The sequence below is a fragment of the Symphalangus syndactylus genome, chromosome 18 (genome assembly GCF_028878055.3).
Source record: "Symphalangus syndactylus isolate Jambi chromosome 18, NHGRI_mSymSyn1-v2.1_pri, whole genome shotgun sequence".
Lineage (NCBI taxonomy): Eukaryota > Metazoa > Chordata > Mammalia > Primates > Hylobatidae > Symphalangus > Symphalangus syndactylus.
The window spans coordinates 11,020,227-11,043,570 of NC_072440.2; the positions used below are offsets into that span (position 1 = coordinate 11,020,227).

General features: G+C 49.6%; 2 protein-coding genes across 3 annotated transcripts in view; both read right to left on the reverse strand.

Annotated features, from left to right (window-relative positions):
* TAFA5 (TAFA chemokine like family member 5) overlaps positions 1-23,344 on the reverse strand; it is a 396,065-nt gene that overhangs the window by 52,061 nt on the left and 320,660 nt on the right. The window lies entirely within an intron of this gene.
* Positions 1,349-13,598, reverse strand: LOC134733617 (uncharacterized). The gene is made up of 4 exons (XM_063624000.1): positions 13,196-13,598; positions 5,466-5,500; positions 2,831-2,935; positions 1,349-1,677 (listed from the first exon to the last, which is right to left on the reverse strand). The coding sequence occupies exons 1-4, from the start codon at positions 13,543-13,545 to the stop codon at positions 1,595-1,597; spliced, it is 573 nt and encodes a 190-aa protein (XP_063480070.1). The 5' UTR covers positions 13,546-13,598; the 3' UTR covers positions 1,349-1,594.

Here is a 23,344-nt window from a genome sequence, read left to right on the forward strand (position 1 = left end):
GCGTCAGACTGTCATGGGCACCGAGTACACAGCTAACACTGGATGGGATCGGGCTTCATAAGCAGGGCCCCCCACTCTTGCCCCACAGGTCCCCCCACGCTGGCAGGCAGCAGCGGCTGCAGGGAGCGATCGGGACAACAGGCAGGCTGGAGGAGCCTGGAATCCCCGTTGGGATGCCTCGGCGTGGCACCTGCAGCCTGCTCCCACCTTGAGAACACGCCGTGCTGGGCAGCGGATGGACTGGCAAGAGGCCGACTGTCTCCTAGGGGCTTTGACCAATGCAGGTGGGAGAACTAAGCCAGAGCCTGCCCAGCGAGTCCTGGAAGGAGCTGGATGGGTGGTGGTGCTGGCCCGGCCCTGAGCTGGGGGCTGACCATGAGCAAGTCAATTAACAGTCAGGCAAACATCCATCTAGTGGGCAGGGTCCCGCACAGCACAGCTCCCAGAGCTCACAGGGGCGACACCGGGGGTCTCATCATCCACGAGGAAACAGATTACAGGTGCTGCAGGCAAACCTAAAATCAACCATGTTAATGTGCAGCGTTTAGCAGCTCTCAGCGCACGCACTTGGTGGCTATCTCTGTTTCTGAAACATTTCCATCCGGCGCCAATACCCCATGCATAGGCAGCCGCCGATCTGTGCCTGTCTGTGGATCGATCTGTTCTGGATCTTTCGTATGAATGGGGCAACACAGTGTGCTACCTTTGGTACTGACCTCTTCCCCTCCACACCGTGTCTTGGGGTTCATCCACATCACAGCTGGGTCAGGCTTCATTCCCCTTTGTGGCTGCATAATTCTCCACCACATGGCTCTCCTGCGAATGCACCATCTCTCTCCATTCTAATTTTTAATTTTTAATTTTTTCTTTGAGATGTAGTCTCACTCTGTCACCCAGGCTGGAGTGCAGTGGCACGATCTTGGCTCACTGCAACATCCACCTCCCGGGTTCAAGTGATTGTCCTGCCTCAGCCTCCTGAGTAGCTGGGACTATAGGCACCCTCCACCATGCCTGGCTAATTTTTATATTTTTTAGTAGAGACAGGGTTTCACCATGTTGACCAGGTTGGCCTTGAACTCCTGACCTCAGGTGATCCACCTGCCTCGGCCTCCCAGAGTGCTGGGATTACAGGCATGAGCCACTGCACCTAGCCTCTCTCCCCATTCTAAATGTGACTTTTCTGTCACCATTACCACGTTGAAGAAATTATCCCTTTTTTTAATTGACAATCTTGTGTCCGTTATTGCAAAAATGACCCTCAATGACTACAGTGGATTTATGTTGTAGATAGCCCCTTAATATATTTAAAGGATGGTCAGATGTTTGAAATGTTGTTTGCTTGCAAGTTTTTACTATTTCAAATAAGGCAGAGATGGACATATTTATAGCTAATTCTTTGCATATATCTTTATATATTTTTTAGGACAAAATCCTAGAAATGAAATTTCTAGGTCACATCACACCCATTTAAAGGCTTTTTACAGAGCTTGAGAAATTGCCCTCCTTAAAGGTAGAGAAAGCAGTTGATGCCTCCTCCATGGAGCTGCACGTGAGTTTCCTCTCCGGGCAGTGTTTACTGCTCTGCAGATGTGGCCTACGGGGAGGATGGACACAGCTTTGCAGATGTTCTGATAGCAATTGGCAATGGCAGCAGGCTCAGGGATACAGAAACACAAGCTAGGAAGAGAGAGAGAGAGAGAGAGACAGAGGGGGGAAGAGAGAGAGAGAGGGACAGAGAGAGAGAGACAGAGGGGGGGAGAGAGAGAGAGAGAGAGGGACAGAGAGAGAGACAGAGGGGGAGAGAGAGAGAGAGGGACAGAGAGAGAGAGAGAGAGAGAGAGAGAGAGAGAGAGAGAGAGAGAGAGACTGTGTCTGTTGCCTCCGTGACCACTTCCCTTTTCCCTGGATTTAATTGCAGACCTTTTGCTCGAATTAGGTAGTTTTCATGAGAGATCCACATCCCCAGTCTGCCTCCCTTCCTGGGCCACTGTGTCCACACCAAATGATGTCCTGGCTGCCACACCTGGATGCATTTTTGCTCTGAGATGAGTTAATTCACAGCAACTGTCAATCAGGCTCCCAAGGGTCCGACCCTAGATGGGCTCCTCTGCAGGGTCAAGCTCTAACCAGGATCTGCCGACCTTGTCCTGGCAGTTGCCCACGGAAACCCTGCCAGTGTCCTGACTGTGGGACTCTGTCTCTGTTCTCACCGCCCCTGCTTGCCGGCTGGCTGATTCCTTCCTTAGCTTAGTTCCTTATGTAGGATCTTGTTAAATGCAGCCGCTGTGACCAACAATCCATCTCTGTGGCCCCTCAGACCGTCAGTCTGGCTAAGGCTGCCTGGAGATCTTGAGTTTGTGGGGACACTTCAGCCCCAACAGACCACAAATTGCAGTTCCCGTTTTAAACCCAAATTCCTAGCATGGGCGGCAGGACGGGCCTGGCCTGAGGGAGCCACCCCATCAACCCCACGTGGCCGAGGACAGGATCGAGCTGCACACATGGCTCTCCGGGGCACCATCCCTGGGATGCGGCATCTGCAGGGAAGAGGACTCGCTGGGAAAAACGTTGCAGAGATGGAAGTCTCAGGAGCCCCAGCTCCACACCCCCAGACCGGGGGCTGAGTACACACGCACAGGGTGGAACTGTTGGCAAGAGCCACCAGGTGTCCCCAGGACCGCGAGAGGGAGATGTGGGGTCCTTGCAAATGTGGCCCAGTGAGCAGCCTGGACCCCGGCCAGGCATCCATTCCGCATCCATGAAGACCCCGCCCAGCACTCTGCAGAGCCCCCGCCCACCCCAGCTGCAGTCCCTGGGATTAGATGCCCACCTGGAGAGGAAAGCGCCAGGGAGGAGATGCGGGTGGGCGTGGAAGGGGAGCTGTGAGCAGCAGACCGAGGGATGCTCTCACCCAGGCAGGGTCCAGAGCTGCAGACTGAGGGATGCCCTCCACCCGGGCGGGGTCCAGAGAAGAAGGAGGAGAGGGTGGGGACGAAGAGGAAGGAAGAAGAGGAGAAGGAGGAGGAAGAAGAGAAAAGGAAAGAGGGGTGAGGATTATTTTTCTAAACAGTACAATCAATTTTGAAAGACATTTAAAAAAGATAAAGTTTATAAAAACACCAAAAAACATAGGAAGGAGTCAAAACAATATGTGCAAGATCTCTGCACAGATTATAAAACATGAATGGGTAAAACGAAAGATGACCTAATTAAATGGGAAGACACATTTATGGACTTTTAAACTATATTTGAAGATGTTATTTCTGCAAAAATTCAGCTCATGTTATACAGTCAATGCATTCCCAACAAACATTCTGACTGAATTTTATTTTGTTTTGTTGTTATTCTGGCAATTGATAGACAATCTTGAATAAGAACAGGTGGTTTGATTTCTCCACTGGATATCAAGAGTTACTATAAAGCTTCAGTAATTCAGACAGTGTGGTGTGAAGCAAGAACAGCCCAACAGAAATTAGGGTGGAGAAAGAGCCCAGGGGCAGAGCCCAGCATACACGGACTCTGAATTATGACCAGGGCGGCACCATGAAGGGGTGGGAAAGGGCCCCTTACAACCAATGCTGCTGGAATAACCGAGTGTTTGCGTGAAAAAATAGAAGTGAATTTGAACTGTGGGTCACACCATATATAAAAATGAAATTCAGGTAGATTATAAACCTAAGGGGGATAAACAAAGCAGTAAATCCCTTAGATGTTAATAGAGAGAGTAGCTTCATGACCAAGCAGGGGAAGATTTCTTAGATACAAAAGTGAAAGCCATGGAATACTATGCAGCCATAAAAAAGAATGAGATCATGTCCTTTGCAGGGACATGGATGAAGCTGGAAGCCATCATTCTCAGCAAACTAACAGAGGAACAGAAAACCAAACACCACATGTTCTAACTCATAAGTGGGAGTTGAACAATGAGAACACATGGACACAGGGAGGGGAACATCACACACTGGGGCCTGTTGGGGGTTTGGGGGCAAGGGGAGGGAGAGGATTAGGACAAATACTTAATGCATGCAGAGCTTAAAACCTAGATGACAGGCTGATAGGTGCAGCAAACCTCCATGGTACATGTATACCTATATAACAAACCTGCATGTTCAGCACATGTATCCCAGAACTTAAAGTAAATTTAAAAAAAAAAAAAAAGGGAAAATGCCACACATTATAGAAGTAATTGAATGTGATATACCTACAGTAGTCCAAACCCAGTTACTGCTACACACACTGGGGACTCTCACAGACACAGATATGAGCACAAGAAGCCAGACACAAAACAGTGCAGACTGCATGACCCCTGAGCATGCTGTGCAGTAGTGTTCAGGGTGGATGTTCAGATGATAAACTTAACGCATTTTTTAAGTAATTCAGGGGAGCAGATTCTTTCAGGGCAGAAGTAGGAGGCTGGGATTGGGGTGTCGCATTTCAGGGGTTTTGGAGCAGGGACAAGTTCCCCTGTGCCCTGGTGTTTGCTGCTCATTTGAGACATTTGATTAAGATATGTGTGATGTTTTATGTACTGAATGCATTTTATGTTCATTCTTCACAATAAAGTACTTAAAATGGTGACAATTTACATCACCCTATATTTGCAAAAATGTGATTTTCAATGTATTGTAAATATTAAGCAAAACTGTTACATTATTATTTAAAATATTTGCCATGGAATCTAAATATACAGCCATCAATACCGGGCGTCATCTATGGTTTAAAGAACTGAGTAAGTTCCTGTTTTATGGTTAAAACTGCAACTAAAGCACTTATTACCTCACACTCATATTTCTATGCCAGTCCTCCACAAAATTGTACCCTAATAGATTTTATGTTTCAAAGTTGTTATTGATAGTCCTATTATAATCCCTATCACAACATTCAGAAATATATATATATGTCTATAAATTGATTTTGTTAATTTCCAGGTGACATTGAGCTTTAAATACTAAAACCAATTCTTCTAGTTTGGGTTATTATTACAATTATTATTAGCAACACTAGATTAAAATCACATGAATGTGTTATACACGTTGACAAATAATTTGTAAACATAAGAAGCTATTTTTTTAACTTCATCCTCTAATATGATGAATGGGGCTTCTTACCACGTTTAAGTCATTGCTAGAATGAAATGGCATTCAGCTTAAATGTTATTAATTTTGGTTTGTATTTTTTTATCTAAATAACTGAGAAAATGGTCATAGAAATGAAATGAGTGTGAAGGGAACTCCTAAATATACATCAGCTTGTTGAAATTGTAATGGGTTCTTTGCCAGGGAACACACCGTGTGTGCTGAGCACAGTACCCCACCGATGTGTGATTCTTCAATGAGATGGTGACATTCCCTTGACAGATGGAGCCCGCACTCCCTGCACTGGGATGGGATCCTGGCAGGGCTGTGGACTCAGCAGAGGTGATGCTACATGATTTCCCAGTCTAGGATACAAAAAGTGATACATACCACACCGAGATTCCATCTCACATTCTTTTGAAAGGCTCATATTTAAAAAAAGATAAACAGAAAGAAAAAGTATTAGTGAGAATGTGGAGAAATTAAAAGGCTTGTGCATTGCTGGTGGGAGTGTGAAAGAGCACAGCTGTGTGGAAAACAGTATGGCACATTCTTCAAAAAAATGAACATGCAATTACCCTATGATCTGCGGATCCCAGTTTTGTGTATATCCTGCAAAGGATTAAAAGCAGGGTCTTCAAGAGATACTTACACAACCATGTTCAGAGCACATCATTCACAATGACTAAAACAGAGAAACCACCCAACTGTCCCTGGGCAGATGAATGGATAAGCAAAATATGGTCTGTACATAGGACGGAATATCATTCAGCCTTCAAGAGGAAGGAAATTCTGGCACGTGCTGAACACAGATGAACATGGATGTTATGCTAAACACAGATGAACGCAGATGTTATGCTAAAGAACGTAAGCTGGGCACAGAAGGACAAATACTGCATGACTCCACTTACATGAGGTCTGTGGAGCAGTCAAATTCATAGAAACAGAAAGTGGAATGGTGAACGGCGGGTGTTGGAGCCTGGGGGCCGGGGGTTTAATGGGAACAGAGTTTCTCTTTGGAAGCTGAAGCATTCCTTATGATTCATTGCACAGCAGTGTGAATATATCAAATACTACCAAACTAGACACTTTTACATAATGGCTAACATGGTAAATCTTAGGTTATGTGTATTTTACTGCAATTAAATTTATTAAATTTTCAATAAAATTGAGAAAGCAAAAACAAAAAAACCCATGCAAAGTAACTGCAATGTATGTTTTTGTAGGGGTCATTTGTTTTTGAGGCACTCGTTATTAGAATCCAGTGACTTCACTGTGCAGAAGCCCAGGTCACAGAGAAAGCCACAGGGAGGGGTGTGGCTGACAGCCCCAGTGACCAATATCCATCATCAGATGTGTGATGAGGAAGCCTCCAAGGTGACATCAGCCCCATCCCCATCTGAGTCACAACCTGTGCGACAACCGCACAGCTGAGCCCCGTCACCCATGGGAAATCACAAAATGATTGTGGGTGTCTGAAACCACAAAGTGCTCAGATGTTTTGTCACATGACAGTCCATGGCCAGATCATGCCAAAAAACACATTAGGGATCGATAATCATATAATTTTATTTATTATTGAATCAATTATTATATCCTTTTAGATGACTATGATTTAAAAATTAAAATTGATTTATGATTAAATTACTAAATTGTTGCTAATGTGATTTCAGATTTTAGTAGTTTTTGTGACACTGAGTTTTCTTGAATGGAAACTCACCTGAATTTGCAAAAGTAGTTGTTACCCAGTCCTTGGCAATTATCTTTCTTCCTGCAAATCAACACTATTTTGCATTTTGTTTGTTTGTTTATTTGAAGATCACTGTTTCTGACAGAGGTCAAAAAACTTCAGCCCATGGGCCAAATCCAGTTTGCAGTGTGGTTTTTCTTTTTTTTGGTCTTTTTTTTTAAGATGGTGCATTGCTGTGTCACACAGGCTGGAATACAGTGGTGCGATCTCAGCTCACTGCAACCTCTGCCTCCCGGGTTCAAGCTATTCTCCTGTCTCAGCCTCCCAAGTAGCTGGGACTATAGGTGCTTGCCACCACGCCCAGCTAATTTTAGTATTTTTCGTAGACAATACAGAAAGGGTTTCAACATGTTGGCCAGGCTGATCTCGAACTTCTGACCTCAAGTGTTCCACCTACCTCAGCCTCCCAAAGTGCTGGAATTACAGGCATGAGCCACTGCGCCCGGCCTACAGCATTATTTTTTATGGTCTCTGGGCAAAAAATGAATTTTACATCTCTGTTGTTCAGATTTTTCATTTTTAAAAGGGTGTATCAATAACAACAAGTCATTGGTGACAAAGACTCTATGTGGCCTGCAAAGCCTAAAGGTGTTTACTACTACCTGTTTTTTATAGAAAAAGTTTGTTAATCTCTGCTTTAGAAAATCATTTACCAGAAAATTTTAATAATAAATGAGCTGCTTTTGACTGAAAATATTTGTATTCTTCCTTATATTTTGATTACTAGCTATAAAATCATGAGTTGACCAATTTCTTTCTTCAGTCCTTCAGAGCTGTGGTTCTGTTGTCCATTCTTCTGCTAAGGATTCTGTTATCAAAATACTTGGCCTTCCTTTGCACGCAATATGTCTTTTTTCTCTGGCTACTTTTAAAGTTCTTTTTGTTTGACTTTGGTGTCCTTCAGATTGATTTTCTATTATGTATCTCAGTATGGAGCTCTTATACCCTGGTATTTATAACACTTTCTGAATATGAGGATTCACATCTTTTCACCAATTTTAGAACATTTCTAGCGCTTATCTCATGGCCAATGCCTGTGCCCAATCCTCTCCCATCTCTTGATCTGGAACTACAATTGAACTATGGTGCACTGTTGGATTTGTTCTTCATGTTTTCTCCTGCTTCTATCAGGAAATTTACTCAGCTCTAGCTTCCATTTTTGACAATTCTCTCTCTTTAGAAATAAATAGGGCCAGGCAAGGTGGTTTGAGCCTGTAATCCCAGCACTTTGGGAGGCTGAGGCAGGAGGATCACTTAAGCCCAGGAGCTTAAGACAAGCCTGGACAACATAGCAAGACACCCTCTCTACAAAAAACACAAAAAGTTAGACAGGTGTAGTGGTGTGCACCTGTAGTGTCAGCTAATTGGGAAGCTGAGGTGGGAGGATTGTTTAAGCCCAAGAGGCGGAGGCTGCGATGAGCCAAGATTGGGCCACCACACTCCAGCCTGGGTGATGCTGAGATTCTGTTCCAAAAAGAAAAAAAAAATGTATGATTATTTTTCCACTCCTTAAGGTTTCATGTCTTTAGTTTTCAGACATTCTTGTGGGATTTTTTTAAATGTTTTACCAATACGTGGTTATGTTTCTAAATCCTCTTTTATTTTACTAAATATTGAAAACATTTATATTCAGCCTTTCACACTTTATGTGTCCAGTGTCTTGGTGGTCAGGTTCTGCTGTCTGTTCTTCCTCCTGGTGCTCAGGATGGCATGTGTCCTTGTGAGTTTTGTGATTTGAGATTGTGAGCTCATGTTCAGTGGGGATTGGGCTGTGAGAATCCACAGGCCCTGGGATGAGGCTGTGTCCTGCTGGGGGCTCTTCTCTTTGCTTCTGTGGGGTGGCCCAGAGCATTAAGAATCTGAAGCACTTTAACCTAATTCCTTGTCATTTTGGTTTCACAAAATCTTCAAGTAGTGTGCATTTAAAACCTGGAGGATGATGGTACATGCCTGTGGCCATCGTTTCCCTCTGCCCTTCGGTGATGTTTTTCCCTTTGAGCCTCTCACTCATGCAATGCCCCTTTGAGGGGCACCTGGAGATGTCCTGGGAGAGACAGATCTCGGCTCCATGCAGCTTAAGGCAGAGGCGGGTGCCGGGTTTGTCTTCTCCTCCATTGGGATGGTCCCCCGTAGGTGGTTTAACTTGACCGCCTTGCTCAGCCTGAGTACTGCCCTTGGGCCTCCTGTACTGCCCTCGGGCCTCCCTTCCCAGGACCTCAGCCCTCATCCCATCAGCCCATCACCCATCTTGACTTCTTTCCTGTTCCCTCTGGACCTGCCTGCTGACTTCAGAGTTGGGAACAGGCCCCTGGGCAAGTGGAGGTGACGGCTCCATCTGTCCCTTGAAGCCTCTTCTGGCCCTTGCACTGGCTTTGGCCATGGCCTCCACACTCAGACACTCCCAGGGGTGGGGGCCCCCTGACAAGACACCTTCTTATTTATTTATGCAGGAGTCTGTATAAAGGGGCACCTACCCCAACCATGCCATGCATTAACCCCCTACCCCACCATGCCATGCATTAACCCCCTACCTCAACCATGCCACACACTAACGCCCTACCCCACCATGCCATGCACTAACCCTTTCCTCCTGTTTCCTTGAAGTCTTTGAAAACCAGGGCCCTTGGTGACTGAGGCTGGCAGGCAGCTCTCAAGCCATCCCAGCTCCCATGGAAGCCCCAGAACTTCTGCTTTCGGGTTTCTCTTCATTTTTGGTTCTTAGGGATTTCTTTTACTTCATTTGGAGGTTAGCTGTGCATTTTTAAAAATATTTAATGTCTTTATCTTTTCTAAGTGTTTTTGATGGATAGTATATCTAATTCCATTGCTATAAATGGAAGCTTCCCATGATCGCTTCGAGCCCATGCCTGGCCACGCTTCCTCCCAGCAGAGGTTCCATTACCAGGAAAGTCCCTGGAGAGGAGGGTGTGGACGGGGGAGTGAATCACCCACATGGAGTTCTATCGTCCGAAGGAGACACAGCTGCTGAGCACCTACTGGATGCCATAATGACAACAAAGAACTGAGAAGCCAAGAATGTGAATAAACAAAGCACGTTCTGTGTTCAACGGCAGTGAGTCTTTCTGTGATGCCTGTCACTGCTTCCCAGTTCAAACATTTGCCCCATGGTCTTCAACTGCTTGTTTCTGGGTCTGTCTACTGTATGAGACACTGGAATTCATATCCCCAGTGTGTGAGACTGTATTTTATCCATGTCTGTATTTTTAGCACCTAACTCAGTACCCAGCATCAAGCCAGGGTTTCATAATTCGATGAATGAGTCACTGAGTTTGGCAAGTCCAGTGGTGACTTTTAAAGCAAGGATGTCTTAGGACTGAGTGACCTTCATCCCCGACATCCCAACTCTGACCTCCCTCATGCCTCCAGCGTGGGTCCTGATACAGTGTGGCATGAGGCCCTATCACTCCACATGGCACCATCACAGACACCACAGGAGCCCAGAGCGGGCCACATCCCCACAGCTGCCACCCCACCCGGGGCCTGGGGCTGGGCCACTCTTCAGTTCCACCAAGGTAACCTGGTGCTTTCATGCACCCCCCCCAGAGCCCAGCTGAAGACAAGCAGGTTGCATTTCAGAAGTATGGCACCATGCTCTGAGGGGCCTGGGGATGAGGCGGGTATATAAGGAAGACTGTCTGGAGCCTGGTATGGATCCCTGAGGCCTGGCTGGGCCGTGGGCACCCTGACCCTACCAGAATGCAAGCTCAGGTGCATCCGGAGGATCAGGGGGCCCATGCTCGGAGCCGCAATCACCCACAGAGGAGGGCATTAGGTTTCCCGGTGGGTTCCAGTGGGGACCACTCCCCTCCAGGGCCTTTCATTCGAAATGATGACATCAGCCTCTGGCAATGCCCCCTGACCCCAGGATTCTGTCCTCAACTCCCAAAGCTCTCATTCCTTGCCCTCTGTGTGCCCAGTGGGGTGCCAGGCACCTTATCCAGACCACCTATGTCCTGGGGATCCTCACTTCATGGAGGCTGGGACACAATGGGGCTGGGACTCCAGCCGACAGCTCACCTCATACCCTTCTACGAGGTGCCCCCCTTGGCTGAACTCAGCTGGTGAGACCTGTTCCCTTTTGGAGCTGAGTCCTCAGTGCTCTCCCCAGGGCAGGGCCCCCAACCCCAGGGGTGTCTGAGTGTCAGGGCCAGGCCACAGCCAGTGCAGGGGCAGGGAGAGGCTGCAAGGGACAGAAGGAGCCACCACCCCGCCTACCAGGGGCCTCTTCCCAACTCCAACGTCTGCTGGCAGGTCCAGAGGGAAGAGAAAAGCAGCCAAGACCGGCGGTGACAGGCCGTGATGGGCGGGGGCCTGATGGGAGGAGGGCTGAGGTCCCTGGAAGGGAGGCCCGAGGGCAGTGCAGGGTCAGACAACCCCTCGGGCTGAGCCAGACCGCACAGGTTAAGCTACCTCCCACGGGCGAGGGCTTTCGATGAAGCAGAGAGCAGGTGAAGGAGAAGACAAACCCCACACCCGCCTCCACCTGAAGCTGCATGGTGCCAAGATCTGGCTCTCCCAGGACACCTCCAGGAAAAACAAAGACAGCTATTAAGGAAAACAAATGTACCCTTCTAATTCCTCCGTGTTCTTAGAGGCACTCAGAGGGCAGTTTTTCACTCCGCAGTAAATAATTCACTTAGACTCCGAAAAACAACAGTCAATGTTCTTCCAACCACCAAAAAAGAACAGGTGAAATCACCGCGGCGAAGGCAAGCGGGCCGGAGACCCTTTGTTCCTTCTCAGGATCCCCTGCCTCCACCATCTCCATAAACACCGCCAGTTTCCACGGCCTGCGGGCTCACAGGGGCAACCATTCAGAAGAAGAAATTTCTGAGGTCATCAAGGGGTTAATAAAACTGCCTGCACAAACCTTTCTCCAGCGACCCCATCCCCATACCTTTCTTTGACTTCAAGACCCAATTCTAGGGAATATGACTGTTTACCAGTTAATCACCGGGAGTTTGGGCTCAGAGCCAGCCTGGTTCTTGCTGGGTAGAAAGCGCAGGTGCAGGCTGAGAAGCCAGAAACCCAGGGATCGCACTGGCGGTCAGCTATAAAATAATCATGAAATACGCCATGATTCACTCACAGACTCCTAAGCACATAGAATTTTGAGTTCAAGGGGACTTGGTGGTCCTAGAGCCGGGCCTCCTTTTCTTTTCTTTTTTTTTTTGAGATGCAGTCTCACTCTGTCACCCAGGCTGGAGTGCAGTGACGCAATCTCAGCTCACTGCAACCTCTGCCTCCTGGGTTCAAGCAATTCTCCTGCCTCAGCCTCCCAAGTAGCTGGGATTACAGGCGGGCGCCACCACACCTGGCTAACTTTTTGTATTTTAGTATAGACGGGGTTTCACTGTGTTGCCCAGGCTGGTCTTGAACTCCTGAGCTCAGGCAATCTGCGCGCCTCATCCTCTCAAAGTGCTGGGATTATAGGTGTAAGCTACTGCACCTGGCTGGGGCTCCTCTTTAGTGGGTGAGGAACAGGTGTCCCAGCCAGCCTGGGACCCAGCTTCCGGGTCCAACCTCCCATCTCAGGATGTGGGTCAGCCTGATGGCAGGTCCTGCAGTTCCAAACCCAGACTCTGTCCTTCCTGCAACAAAAGCTCACTGAACACTGGCTGTGTCAGGTGCTGGGAAGCCAGGTGGGCAGAGCTGCTGCCTGCAGGGGCACCTGGTCGACGGGACAGTCATGGCACAGCCAGACCCAGGCCCTGGTTGGTCTCAGTCACTCAGGAGCCAGGCGGCCTCCTGGGAGGAGCAGCTGCTCTTGTCCTGGAGAGCGCACACTCCACAGGGTACGGAGACAGGGAGCACCTTCTGCAAGGGCCAGGGAGACAAGGGGCCTAGGACGGTGAGTCAGGACCCCAGCACGGAAGGAGGCTTGTGATGGAGAGAAGGGAAGGATAGCATGAGCTGTTGGTGGGAGGCTCCTGGGACTTCCGGGAAGGTCAGGTCTGGAGGCAGGAGTGTGAGGTCATCAGCGCCAGAGCTTGGAGAGGAGAGCCCTGACAGCGGAGCCTGGCATCCCCCGGGGGGAGGAGCAAGCAGAGGAGACGGGGAGGATGCAGGGAGCCGGGAGGGACAGCAAGGGCGCGGCAGGGACAGCAAGGGCGCGGCAGGGACAGGCCTAGCTCACAAGACTCTGGCCTTAGCCTGGTGGGGGCTGAGCTCTTCAGACCTGATGTTGCACGGCTCAGTTAGGTGGAAACATCTCTGATGAATCATGAGGGGGCCCTGGAATCCAAAAGCGAAAGCAACGGCCCAAAGACCACCAGAGCGGGGAGAGGCTGGGGGATTCAACCCCATCAGCTCCACCTGGACACCTAAAGGCAGCTGGATCTCAACTCACCTGCGCGTGATCTTCCCGCCAGCGCTGCCCCGGCCAGCTTTCCCATCCCACGTCAGGCGCCGTTGCATGCCCAGCAGCTGGACCCAGTGTGGCGGCACCATGGAGTTCCCTCTCTCCTGCGACCTGTCGCCAGCCCACGGAAAAGCTGCCCACTTGACCAACCTTTGAGACATGCCCAGAATCCAGCACTTCTCAAAGTACTGTCCTCCAGGCTGCTGTCTCCTGCCCATTTGCTGCATGGGTCTCTGGATTTTCTGCACAGAAACCAGGAGGAAACCTGGGGCCAAGCGTGACCTCCCCAACTCAGGACTCTCCAGCGCCTTCACCTCACCAAGAGAGAGCCCCAGCATCTATGCAGTGCAGTCCCAGGACCCTCCTCCCTGCCCGCTCCCCTCCAGCCGGGCTGGGCTTCTCGCACCCCTCCAAAAACAGCAAGCCCTCCAAAGCCTCAGCCTCAATGCCTGAAGCCTTTTCTGTTCAGGATTCTCTCCTCCCACCCACCCCGCGTGACTCGCTCGATTCTCTCCTCTCACCCACCCCACGTGACTCCCTCGATTATCTCCTCCCACCCACCCTACATGACTCACTCCACCGTTTCCTTCTGGACTTTTCTCAACCATCACCTCCTCAGAGAGGCCTTCCATGATTGCAGCAATTAGGCCAGCTGCCCGGCTGTGCCCGATCCCCATCTGCTTTGTGTTTTTTATAGCGTGAAGCTTCACTCTGGCCTTTATTTGTCCCTCCCTTTGCTGGTTCCGGCCTCCCCTCACCCCCAGATGCTGTGAGAGTCCAGGCCTTGCCTCTCACTCCCTTCTCTGGGGAGCCTGTCAGAGGCGCTGCCTGCGTGATTGTTGAATGACTGAACTGAGCCCCCACAGAGGGCTGGCATGGAGCCACACAGGGCACATCTCATCATTGTGCAAGCAAACTGGAGCCAGCCACTGCCCTCCATCTCTCCAGGGAGACCTCAGGCCGCGAGCCCCTGCCCCATCTGAGAACCCTGGGAGGAAGGAGGCGAGAAACCCTGTAATCACGGCTGCCGAGGGCCCCCAGTGACACCTCTGCCTTCCTCTCGCTTTGTCTTTGCCAGCACCTCTCCGGATCCCATGCCCGCAACATAAATACCGCTCCGAATGCAAACACAACGCCAGGCTGTAATTGCTCCATGAAATCTGCATCCTCTCCCTGACACGCGTTTTACCATTCAACTAATCATTAACTGATAGTTTGCTGCATGGAGATAATATTTCTAATATGTAATGCAATTTCCAGAGTATAGAAAGTGCTCACGATACAAAGCTGTTATTAGAGGTTGTGGACCTGTACAGAATTGATGAAGACGCAGCCTCCAGAAGCCCCGAAAAGAGCGGGACGTGCCAACAGTCCCAGTGCGTGTGGTGTTTATCTATGCAGAAGGCATATTTGTAAATCAAGGAGAAAGGAAAATCAATGAATTTGCATCTCTTCTCCCTCAAAAGCCCATTAGATGTACTTTATTTAATGTGACGTTCATTTGTCACCCATCACTTAGGGTGATGCATACAGGTCACGACCTACTAAGAATTTTAATCTCCTAAAAGCACATTTCTATGCTAATTTTTAATTACAATTAGTGCAAATGTCAGCTGTTAGCTTTGGTGACTGACTGAATGATCTGCCTGTGTTATGCCTCTGATGTGAGATTCTAAGGCAGAGGTCACTGGGGGCAAACAGTGATTTGGACGTTAAGTGAAAGAACTTGAAACTCACGGGCCTTGGAGCTCACATACCTGATGCAGACACTTCTGTCTCAAGACCTGGGTGGCTCAGCTCAGGCCTGAGTTGAGCACCTGCTCGGCACCAAGGAGGCTCTGTCCTCCGCAGGTCTCCCCTGCCTTGGACGGCTGTGCACCCGCCTGTCTTCAAGGAGCTGAGAGCCCGCCCTTCTCTGCAGAGAGCGCCTCATCTTGGCCTGGGCCTTGCTTTGTGCTGGAGTTGGGCCAAACCCCCAAAGACCTTCAAGTCACCCTGGGCTGAAGCCGTGACCAGCTCATGGGCCTTCCAGCCCAGCACTGGGAAAGCCAGAGGACTTCAGCACGCCGCAACCTTCCCCAAAATCCAGAAACGAAGTCCACGCGTAGCCCCTCAAAGGCTGCTGGAAGCCGCAGACCCTGAGAACTTCGAGGCTTTCCAGATGTTGTGTGTGGTTGGCTGTCTTTACAAGCCTCTAAGGCTTCTTGTTAAACACACAGAGTTACCACAAGCTCGTCCAACCCACCTGGCCCGTGGGCTGCATGCTGCCCAGGATGCCTTTTAATGCGGCCCAACACAAATTCGTAAACTTTCTTTAAACAGTGAGTTCTTTTATGATTTTTTTCTTTTTTTTTTTTTTTTGCTATTGCTAGTGTTAGTGTATATTTTATGTATGGCTCAAGACAATTCTTCCTCTTCCAGTGTGGCCCAGGGAAGCGCAAAGATTGGACAGCCCTGCGTTACAGCATCTGAGCTAGGAGAGAAAAGGGCGCATCCTAAGAACGGTGACTTTTCCCAAAGCAGCCTGACCTGTTCACAGCAGGGAGAGCTCTGCCTCGGGAGGAAAGGAGGATGTGGCTTTGAACCCATGGAGTGAACCCCTGTGGGAGTCACTTTTTAGAAAACTCACAGTTGAAGAGAATTGTTTCAGAGCAAGTGTCACTAGCTTGGACTAGAAGGGAGGCAGTTCAAAGTGAGGAGAAGCCAATAGGCCTCTGAGCTCTTGAGGGCAGGTCACAGCTGAGGAGGCAATGCCGCCTCACGCACAGGCCACTTCTGAGAAAGGGAGGCGTCTCCATGGGTGGAGCCCAGAGCCCAGAGGGCAGAGCCTCGAGCTGAGGACAGCCAGGGAGGACAGCAGGGATGGGCAGGCTTTCTCAGAAGGCCCAGACAACAAATTGCCCAGGCCTTGCCAGTCCTAGGTCTCGGGAGCTATAGACACTGCCACTGGGCCACAAAAACAACCCTAGACAGCACATAAATGAATCGGCATTGTCGTGTTCCAATAAAACTTTATTTACAAAGCAAGCAGTGGGCCAGATTTGGATTCAGGATTAAGGAACAGTCCCAAGAGGAGAGCACTGGGCGTGGGTCAAGAGCTATTTCCTGGCCTTGAGTCTGGGGGCGGTGGGTGTGCCTGGCTGGATGTCAGCACTGCTCTGCCCAGCCCCTTCTGGGTCCTCCTGTCCTGGCTGGAACACCCGTCACAGGGCCATCCTCCCGTCATCATTGCATGGCTTGTGTTGCAGTCCCCAGGTCAGGAGAAGCCGCAGCTAGACCTGAAGCTTTTCCTGCAATGGAAGGAGTCTTTGGGGTCTTGGGTGAAGGGGAAACATCTCACCAGCCACTTTGACAGCTGAGAAGGGCCCTGGCTCCCTGTGGCCCCATGTGGACTGGCACTTGGTCTTTGAAGATGGTGGCCACCCATGTCCCAGCCTTCCCGTTCCTCAAGGGTGGGTCTTCATGGATGGTGAGTCCCATGGGTGGTCCCATAAATGAGTCCCCTGGGTGGGTCCTGTGGGTGAGTCCCATGGCTGGGCCTGTGGGTGAGGCCGGTGGGTGAATCCCGTGGGTGGGTCCTCTGGTGAATCCCATTGGTGGGTCCCATGAATGGGCCCTGTGAGGGCCCTGTGGGTGGGTCCCATAGGTGAGTCCCATGGGTGGGTCCCCTAGGTGGGTCTCGTGGGTGGGTCCACTGGGTGGGTCCCTTGGGTGGATCCCATGGGTGGATCCCGTGGGTGGATCCTGTGGGTGAGGCTCAGGAGTTCAGCTCAGCAGAAAAACAGTCCAGTCAAGATGCAGGGTGAGGAAGGACGACTGTTGTCTTAAGTCACAAAGTCTGAGACTGATTTTTCACTCAGCCAAAGAAAATAGTGCAGGAGGGCGACCACCTACCCATGCCCGTGCCGGTACCAGGGGCTTTGTGCCTGCTCAGGCCCCTGCACAGGGAAGTTTAAGCAGGGAAGACGCCGAGCTTCTGGGTTTCGCTCCAGGATGGCGAGGAAGGGACAGGAGGAAGGTATATCTCACCCCCCGCCGCCCCAGGAGGATGGGGTGGGGCAATGTGCAGGTCGGGAGGGAAGCCCCAGTGCCTCCATGGGGCCAGCAGCAGAGGCCGCGAGGGAGCTAGGAGGGCCTGGCCTCCCTGCCACACACTGCATCAGCCCCAGGCCAGGCCAGAGGGACCCCCCCGGCCACATCCCACCATATCTGCAGTTCCCTTTCATAATGAAAGCTGACAGAATGCAAATGAGTTTCTAAAGGAACCAGCAAAAGTGGCAATTTTTTTCATTCAATGTTCAGATGAGCTGTCTGTCTCCCGAGTGCACAGTCTCATTAGAATTCAGAGACTAATTTTGTCCATCAACATGAGATGATTGGTTTGAGAAAGGTTTGGGGTGCCCTAGAGCGAGGCTGAGGTCCAGTGGCAGAGCTGCCAGCTGGGGCTGGCCAGGGGAGGGAGGCGACCCCCTGCCCCCTAGGGGCTCTTTGGGAAGCCCCTGCCCCGCAGCAGGGAAAAGCCAGGGCTGGGACCTCAGAGCCCGCAGACCCAACAGCCCGGACCCTTGAATGCACAGGGCTCCATCCCGGCGGGGCTGGACTCCTCCCACCAAGGACTGAACTCTCAGCCCTACAGGTCTCTAACAAGTTCTTATGGTTCAATACCCACCATGGTCTAAGCACCATCCAAGCCAGGCTTTTGGAGCAGCCGAAGATAGCCAAGCCCTGCATCCCCTTCTCCTCGCAGAAGCCGCGTCTCCCAGGGAGCCACAGAGACCCTAGGGACCAAGGGCTGGGGCACTGGGCTTGCCGGTCCCACCTGGCCCACCGCTCACTGGGCATGCGGCTTCCATCCTCTCACCAAATCCTCACAGACCTTCGGAAGGGGGTGTCGACTCCATTTACAGAGGAGGAAGTATCGACTCGGAAAGCAGTGACCATCAAGGGCACACAGCCAGCCCTGCATGTGGTGGAGCCAGGATGGGAACACAGACCCATGTGGCCCATGGACATCCATGTCTATTGTCACTGTTGCCAACACTTTGTAGCCAGAACTCCAGAGATCAACGCCCGATGCCGAGGAGCTCCCAGGAGGGCATCGTCAGGGAGAACCAGGATGACCTGAGCATGGAGATGGGTCTTGGCAGGCAAGCAGGTCTGAGTGGGCACATCTAGGGGTGCAGAGGCTCAAGGCTGGTGTTGGGCTGGGCAGTGGCTCTGCAGACAAGCGGGCGCCCCCCTGCACCTTCTGTGCTCCTCCCACATCTCAGTTATCCCGGGGGTCCTCAACCCACAGGCGGCTCAGCCATGTCATGGAGCCAGGCTGCAGGTGTGGTACCAAGAGAGAGGCTGAAACCCCTCACTGTGGTGCAGGCAGCCCACAGCGCAGCCACACCTGGCAGTTAACCTCCAGGCCTCTCCTTTCCCACCCACTCACCTGCCGGCATCCACCCTCCCTCTGTAAGTGGATGGTGGCTTTCACCTGCACCACGACGCACGTGCACATGCAGGGCCCGTAGGCGAAGCGTGACACTGAACAGCTGTCTCCCACTTGCAACTATGCAGACGCTTATCAACACGGAGCTAGTGAAAAATTACTGAGATCGAAGGAAAGCAAACATCACCGCAAAGTCTCAAAAAGGCGTGTGCTGGCGCAATTCGAATTAAAGTTTAGAAAGCAGGTGGACTCCATGATAAACTGCTATTTGCTGAACACTTGCGGCGTGCCTGACACGGTCCACTATTGGGGGAATTATCAAATCCTCACAATTCTGCTACGGAAAATGCGCCAGGTTCAGCCCAAGGTTGCGGAGGGGGCCGTGGAGTCACAGAGAGTTTACTTATCCTGCCCCGTGCTCCAGGGCTAATTAGCGGCAGCGCAGAGACGGACACAGGCGGAATGACTGAGCACCCGCACGCTCAGCCACTGGCTTAAGCTGCTTCCTCAGTAACACAAAGAGACGGAATTCCTGACATATTGCAGAAAGGCAGCAAGTGACAGACAAAGACAAGAACTTCCATTTTCATGAATATGACAAAATGGAATAACCTGACGATTCTCCCCTGCAGGCCCCTAGAAACACGGGCAGAATGCAGCAATCACAACAACAGGGAAACTAATAACAGCACTGCTCAGGCGAGATCACCGTGGCCGTGCTGTTTATTCATCTCCCAAATTCCCTGTGGACGCAGACAAACAACGGGGACAAAATAGCCTGGCGTGGTGGCAGGCACCTGCAGTCCCAGCTACTTAGGAGGCTGGGGCAGGAGAATCGCTTGAACCCGGGAGGTGGAGGTTGCAGTGAGCCAAGATGGTGCTCCTGCACTCCAGCCTGGACGACAGAGTGAGACTCCATCTCAAAAAAAAAAAAAAACTGGGCTAAAACCAGGACAGGTGCTGACGGAGTCCCCAGACAGCATCATTAGGAACGCTCCTTTCCCCGGCAACCCTGCTCATCTGGGAACACAGATTGCAGCGGGACCATGTGGGCACGCCTCGGGATGGAGGGATGCGAGCGCCCGCCTCCGCTAAGAGCCCCCAACACAGGAACCCGATCAGAGGCTCCCCCAAGCAGAGCCGCACATTCCGAGCAGGTGTCTCCTCAAGAAGAACCATGACACCCAGAGAGGGTTCCGGGGCCCCATTCTGAGGTGGCCACAAAAGAATGTGGGGGACCATGGGAAGACGAGGGAGTCCTGGGGCAGCCGAGGCCTTCAAGGATGCAGAAAATCCCCAACAGAGTCACCCTTCAGAAGGACAGGCCCCACCCTGCGAAAGCTTCTGGCGTAGATTCCAAATTGTGAAGGGTGGGATACAGTGGGAAAAGAGGGTGTCACTCAGGTCTGGGGCCAGGCGCTGTCCAATGGCCCTTGGTGTCATAGAGGCAGCTGTACCAAGAGGCTGTGGCTTCAACACTTTTGATGATAATAGAGGAAGAATCCCTGGTTGTGAGGGTAAGAAAAACACCTTGGCCCATGCCTCTCCACCTGCACACGGACACCTTCTAAAATACAGGAGCATCAATCTTATTCAAAAGTAAGCAAGAGAAAAGGGCTGCGAAAAATTCCCCACAAAGACACCTTTGTGAAAATAAAAAGTAAACGGGAACTGAATAATGAGCTAGTTAAGATCATGCAGCCTCCGAGCAGATGCAACCCAGCTCGATGCAATAGATGAACTGAGCAAAATTAGGGAAATGACAGATGCATGAAAGAACACAAGAAATTAAAATAGAAAAGCTCGGAGATACGCTGGCTAAACAAGGAGGGGAAGTCAAAAGACTGAAAGAGTGCAGAAAAATGTTTTGAAAGAAAAAGGCACATTTTAGAAACAAGAATTGAAACAGTACAAACACAAGAGTGAATAGACACCAAGAGATCACAGTCAAATCAGTGGGAGGTAGAAAGGAGAAATGGGCGTGGGGCAGGGGGGTGGAATCTCAAAGTAAAGATGATAGAAAAAACTCACAGTTATGGGATAGAAGCAAAGAAGATCTGGATACAGGTGAACAGAAACGGCCGAAAGTGGAAAGGAAGACAACGGAAGAGACGCCAGGCTCGCCACGTCCTAAAAGCCATCATTGCTGAACTCGAGGAAGATGTGTCCAAGGAGTGCATTCGTGTACCCAGGACCCTAAAGTACCCAGAATGGTCAACGCTGAACAATATTCCAATAAAACACTGGGCTTTAAAGATAGAGAAGGCGTCTGCTGGGCAATGTGAGGAAATCAGTAGGTGACGCTAGAATCTCTCAGCCAATCGGGGATTTCTGAGCTAAAAGGAAGAGATGTTTGCATCTGCTCTGTCGCATGGACAACAGCCATAAACCGGGACTGTTTTGGGCAAATAGGGACACACAGCCACTGTGCGTGCAAGAGAAAAGTAATGAGATTGTCGTTCGATTTCTCAACAGCAAAACTTTGTACCAGAAAACTATGGGGAAACATTTAAGAAGCAAAATGCAAGTCAAGGTTGGTTTGTTTTTTTGTTTTTTCTTTTGTTTTTGTTTTTTTTTTTTTGAGACGGAATCTTGCTCAGTCACCCAGGCTGGAGCACAGTGGTGCAATCTCAGCTCACTGCAACCTCTGCCTCCCAGATTCAAGCGATTCTTGTGCCTCAGCCTCCCAAGTAGCTGGATTACAGGTGCACGCCACCAAATCTGGCTAATTTTTGTATTTTTAGTAGAGATGGGGTTTCCCCATGTTGGCCAGGCTGGTCTTGAACTCCTGAACTCAAGTGATCTGCCTGACTCGGCCTCTCAAAGTGCTGAGATTACAGGCATGGCCCACTGTGCCCAGCCAAGTCAAGGGTTTTGTATCCTACCTAACAGACCTTCAGGTATAGACCACAGACAGTTATGAACAAATAAGAACTCAAGCCCTGCATCCCCTGTGGGTCCTTCCTGGGAACCAGCTCCAGAAGCTCCCGCAGGCAAACCCAGAGGTCACGGCAGAAGCCTCAGCATAAGGCCCGGGCTGGGCACACACATTAGTGTGGGGTTGTCATACGCTGAGAAAACACAATTACAACTAATTTGCAGGAAAACCAGGATATGTGGAAGGTGGGAGAACTCTCTGATTGCCTCCTAGACCTTGACTGAGAGCAGTAAGACATGACTTTGTTTAAATGCTGAAGAAAAGGGTGGGAGGGGAGAAGAGGTTGCTGGCTCATTTCACAACTGCTCATCATGGAAACGAATGCAGAGCAGCCATGCATGAGAAGAGCAGAGATTTTTAAAAAATGCAAGGATAACTGTATCAGAACAAACATGCAAATATTCCCAAACACTAGATACAGCCAAAAAAGCCAAGAATTTTAAAAAATCATAAGCCAGACATGAGCGCGCTGAGGCCAGACATACAGGCTGAATCGGCGCACGTGCAAAGGCTTAACTCCCCCAACCAAAGCTACGTGAGCAAAAAAGACTTGCCTCTATGATACATGTATGAGATCCGTGTGAGACAAAGAGATTCACAAAGATAAAAATAACAACATGATCAAAGAAATGCTAAGAAAGCACAATTAGAGAGGAAGCAGGGTCCATGTGATTGATCTCTGGCAAGAAGGGTTCAGACCAAAGCATTCAACAGGGTGGAGATGGAATTCACGACAAAAGTAGAATTGACCCTTGAACTACATGGGGTTAGGGGCTGCTGTTCCCTGTGCAGTTACAGATCTGCATATCAATTTTGACTCCCCAAAAACTTCACTACTACTAGTAGCCTACTGTTGACTGGAAGCCTTATTGATAACATAAATCAATTAACACATATTTTGTATGTTGTCTGTATTATATGCCATATTCTTAAAACAAGGTAAGCTAGAGAAAAGAAAAGGTTATTAAGAAAATCGTAAGGCAGAGAAAATGTGTTTACTATTCATAAAGTGGAAGTGGATCATCATAAAGGTTTCCATCCTCGTGGCCTTCATGTTGAGTGGGCTGAGGAGGAGGAAGAGCAGGAGGAGGAGGAGGAAGAGTAGGAGGAGGAGGAAGAGGAGGAGGAGGAGGAGGGGCTGGTCTTGCTCTCTCAGGGGTGGCGGCAGCAGAAGAAAATTCACGTAAAAATGACCCATGCAGTTCAAACCCATGTTGTTTAAGTGCCAACTGTATAATTTTTTTTTTTTATTTTGGTGCATTCAATAAAAACAAAAGTTTGATAAAGAGAAACTATGAAATATAACAAATTCTGATGAATACAAAATACAAAATTTTGACAGACTCTGCTAGAAACAGTAAAATACACCTAACGGTCAAAAAATAGATCAAATGGACAAAGCATCAGGTTACAGTTAGTCCTGAACAACATGTAGGTGCCACCTACAGATTCTGATTTTTAAACTGTGAACTACTTTTTTAAGTGCACGTGACGTATCTATAAACACTGACCATATTATTAGGCCAAAATAAAAACAATTGGTATTTTGAACATGGTATCATCATGAATCAAAGAGGAAATTTAAAACAAAATGATAGAATACAGGTACACCTCAGAGATATTGTGCGTTCAGCTCCAGGCCACTGCAATAAAGTGAATATCACAATAAGGTGAGTTACACACATATTTTAGTTTCCTAGTACATATATAACTTAGGTTTACACTATATTGTGGTCTATTAAGTATGAAATAGCATTATGTC

Bases quoted from the DNA above. Each gene is read 5' to 3' on its own strand.
- LOC134733617 (XM_063624000.1), bottom strand. From the start codon at position 13,545: ATGCTGGGGCTCTCTCTTGGTGAGGTGAAGGCGCTGGAGAGTCCTGAG. The intron at 5,501-13,195 runs GTGAGTTGAGAT...TTTAAATATGAG, and splicing joins GGCGGGAAGATCACGCGCAG to CCTTTCAAAAGAATGTGAGA. The intron at 1,678-2,830 runs GTGGGCATCTAA...CTCTCTTCCTAG, and splicing joins CCTGGCGCTTTCCTCTCCAG to CTTGTGTTTCTGTATCCCTG.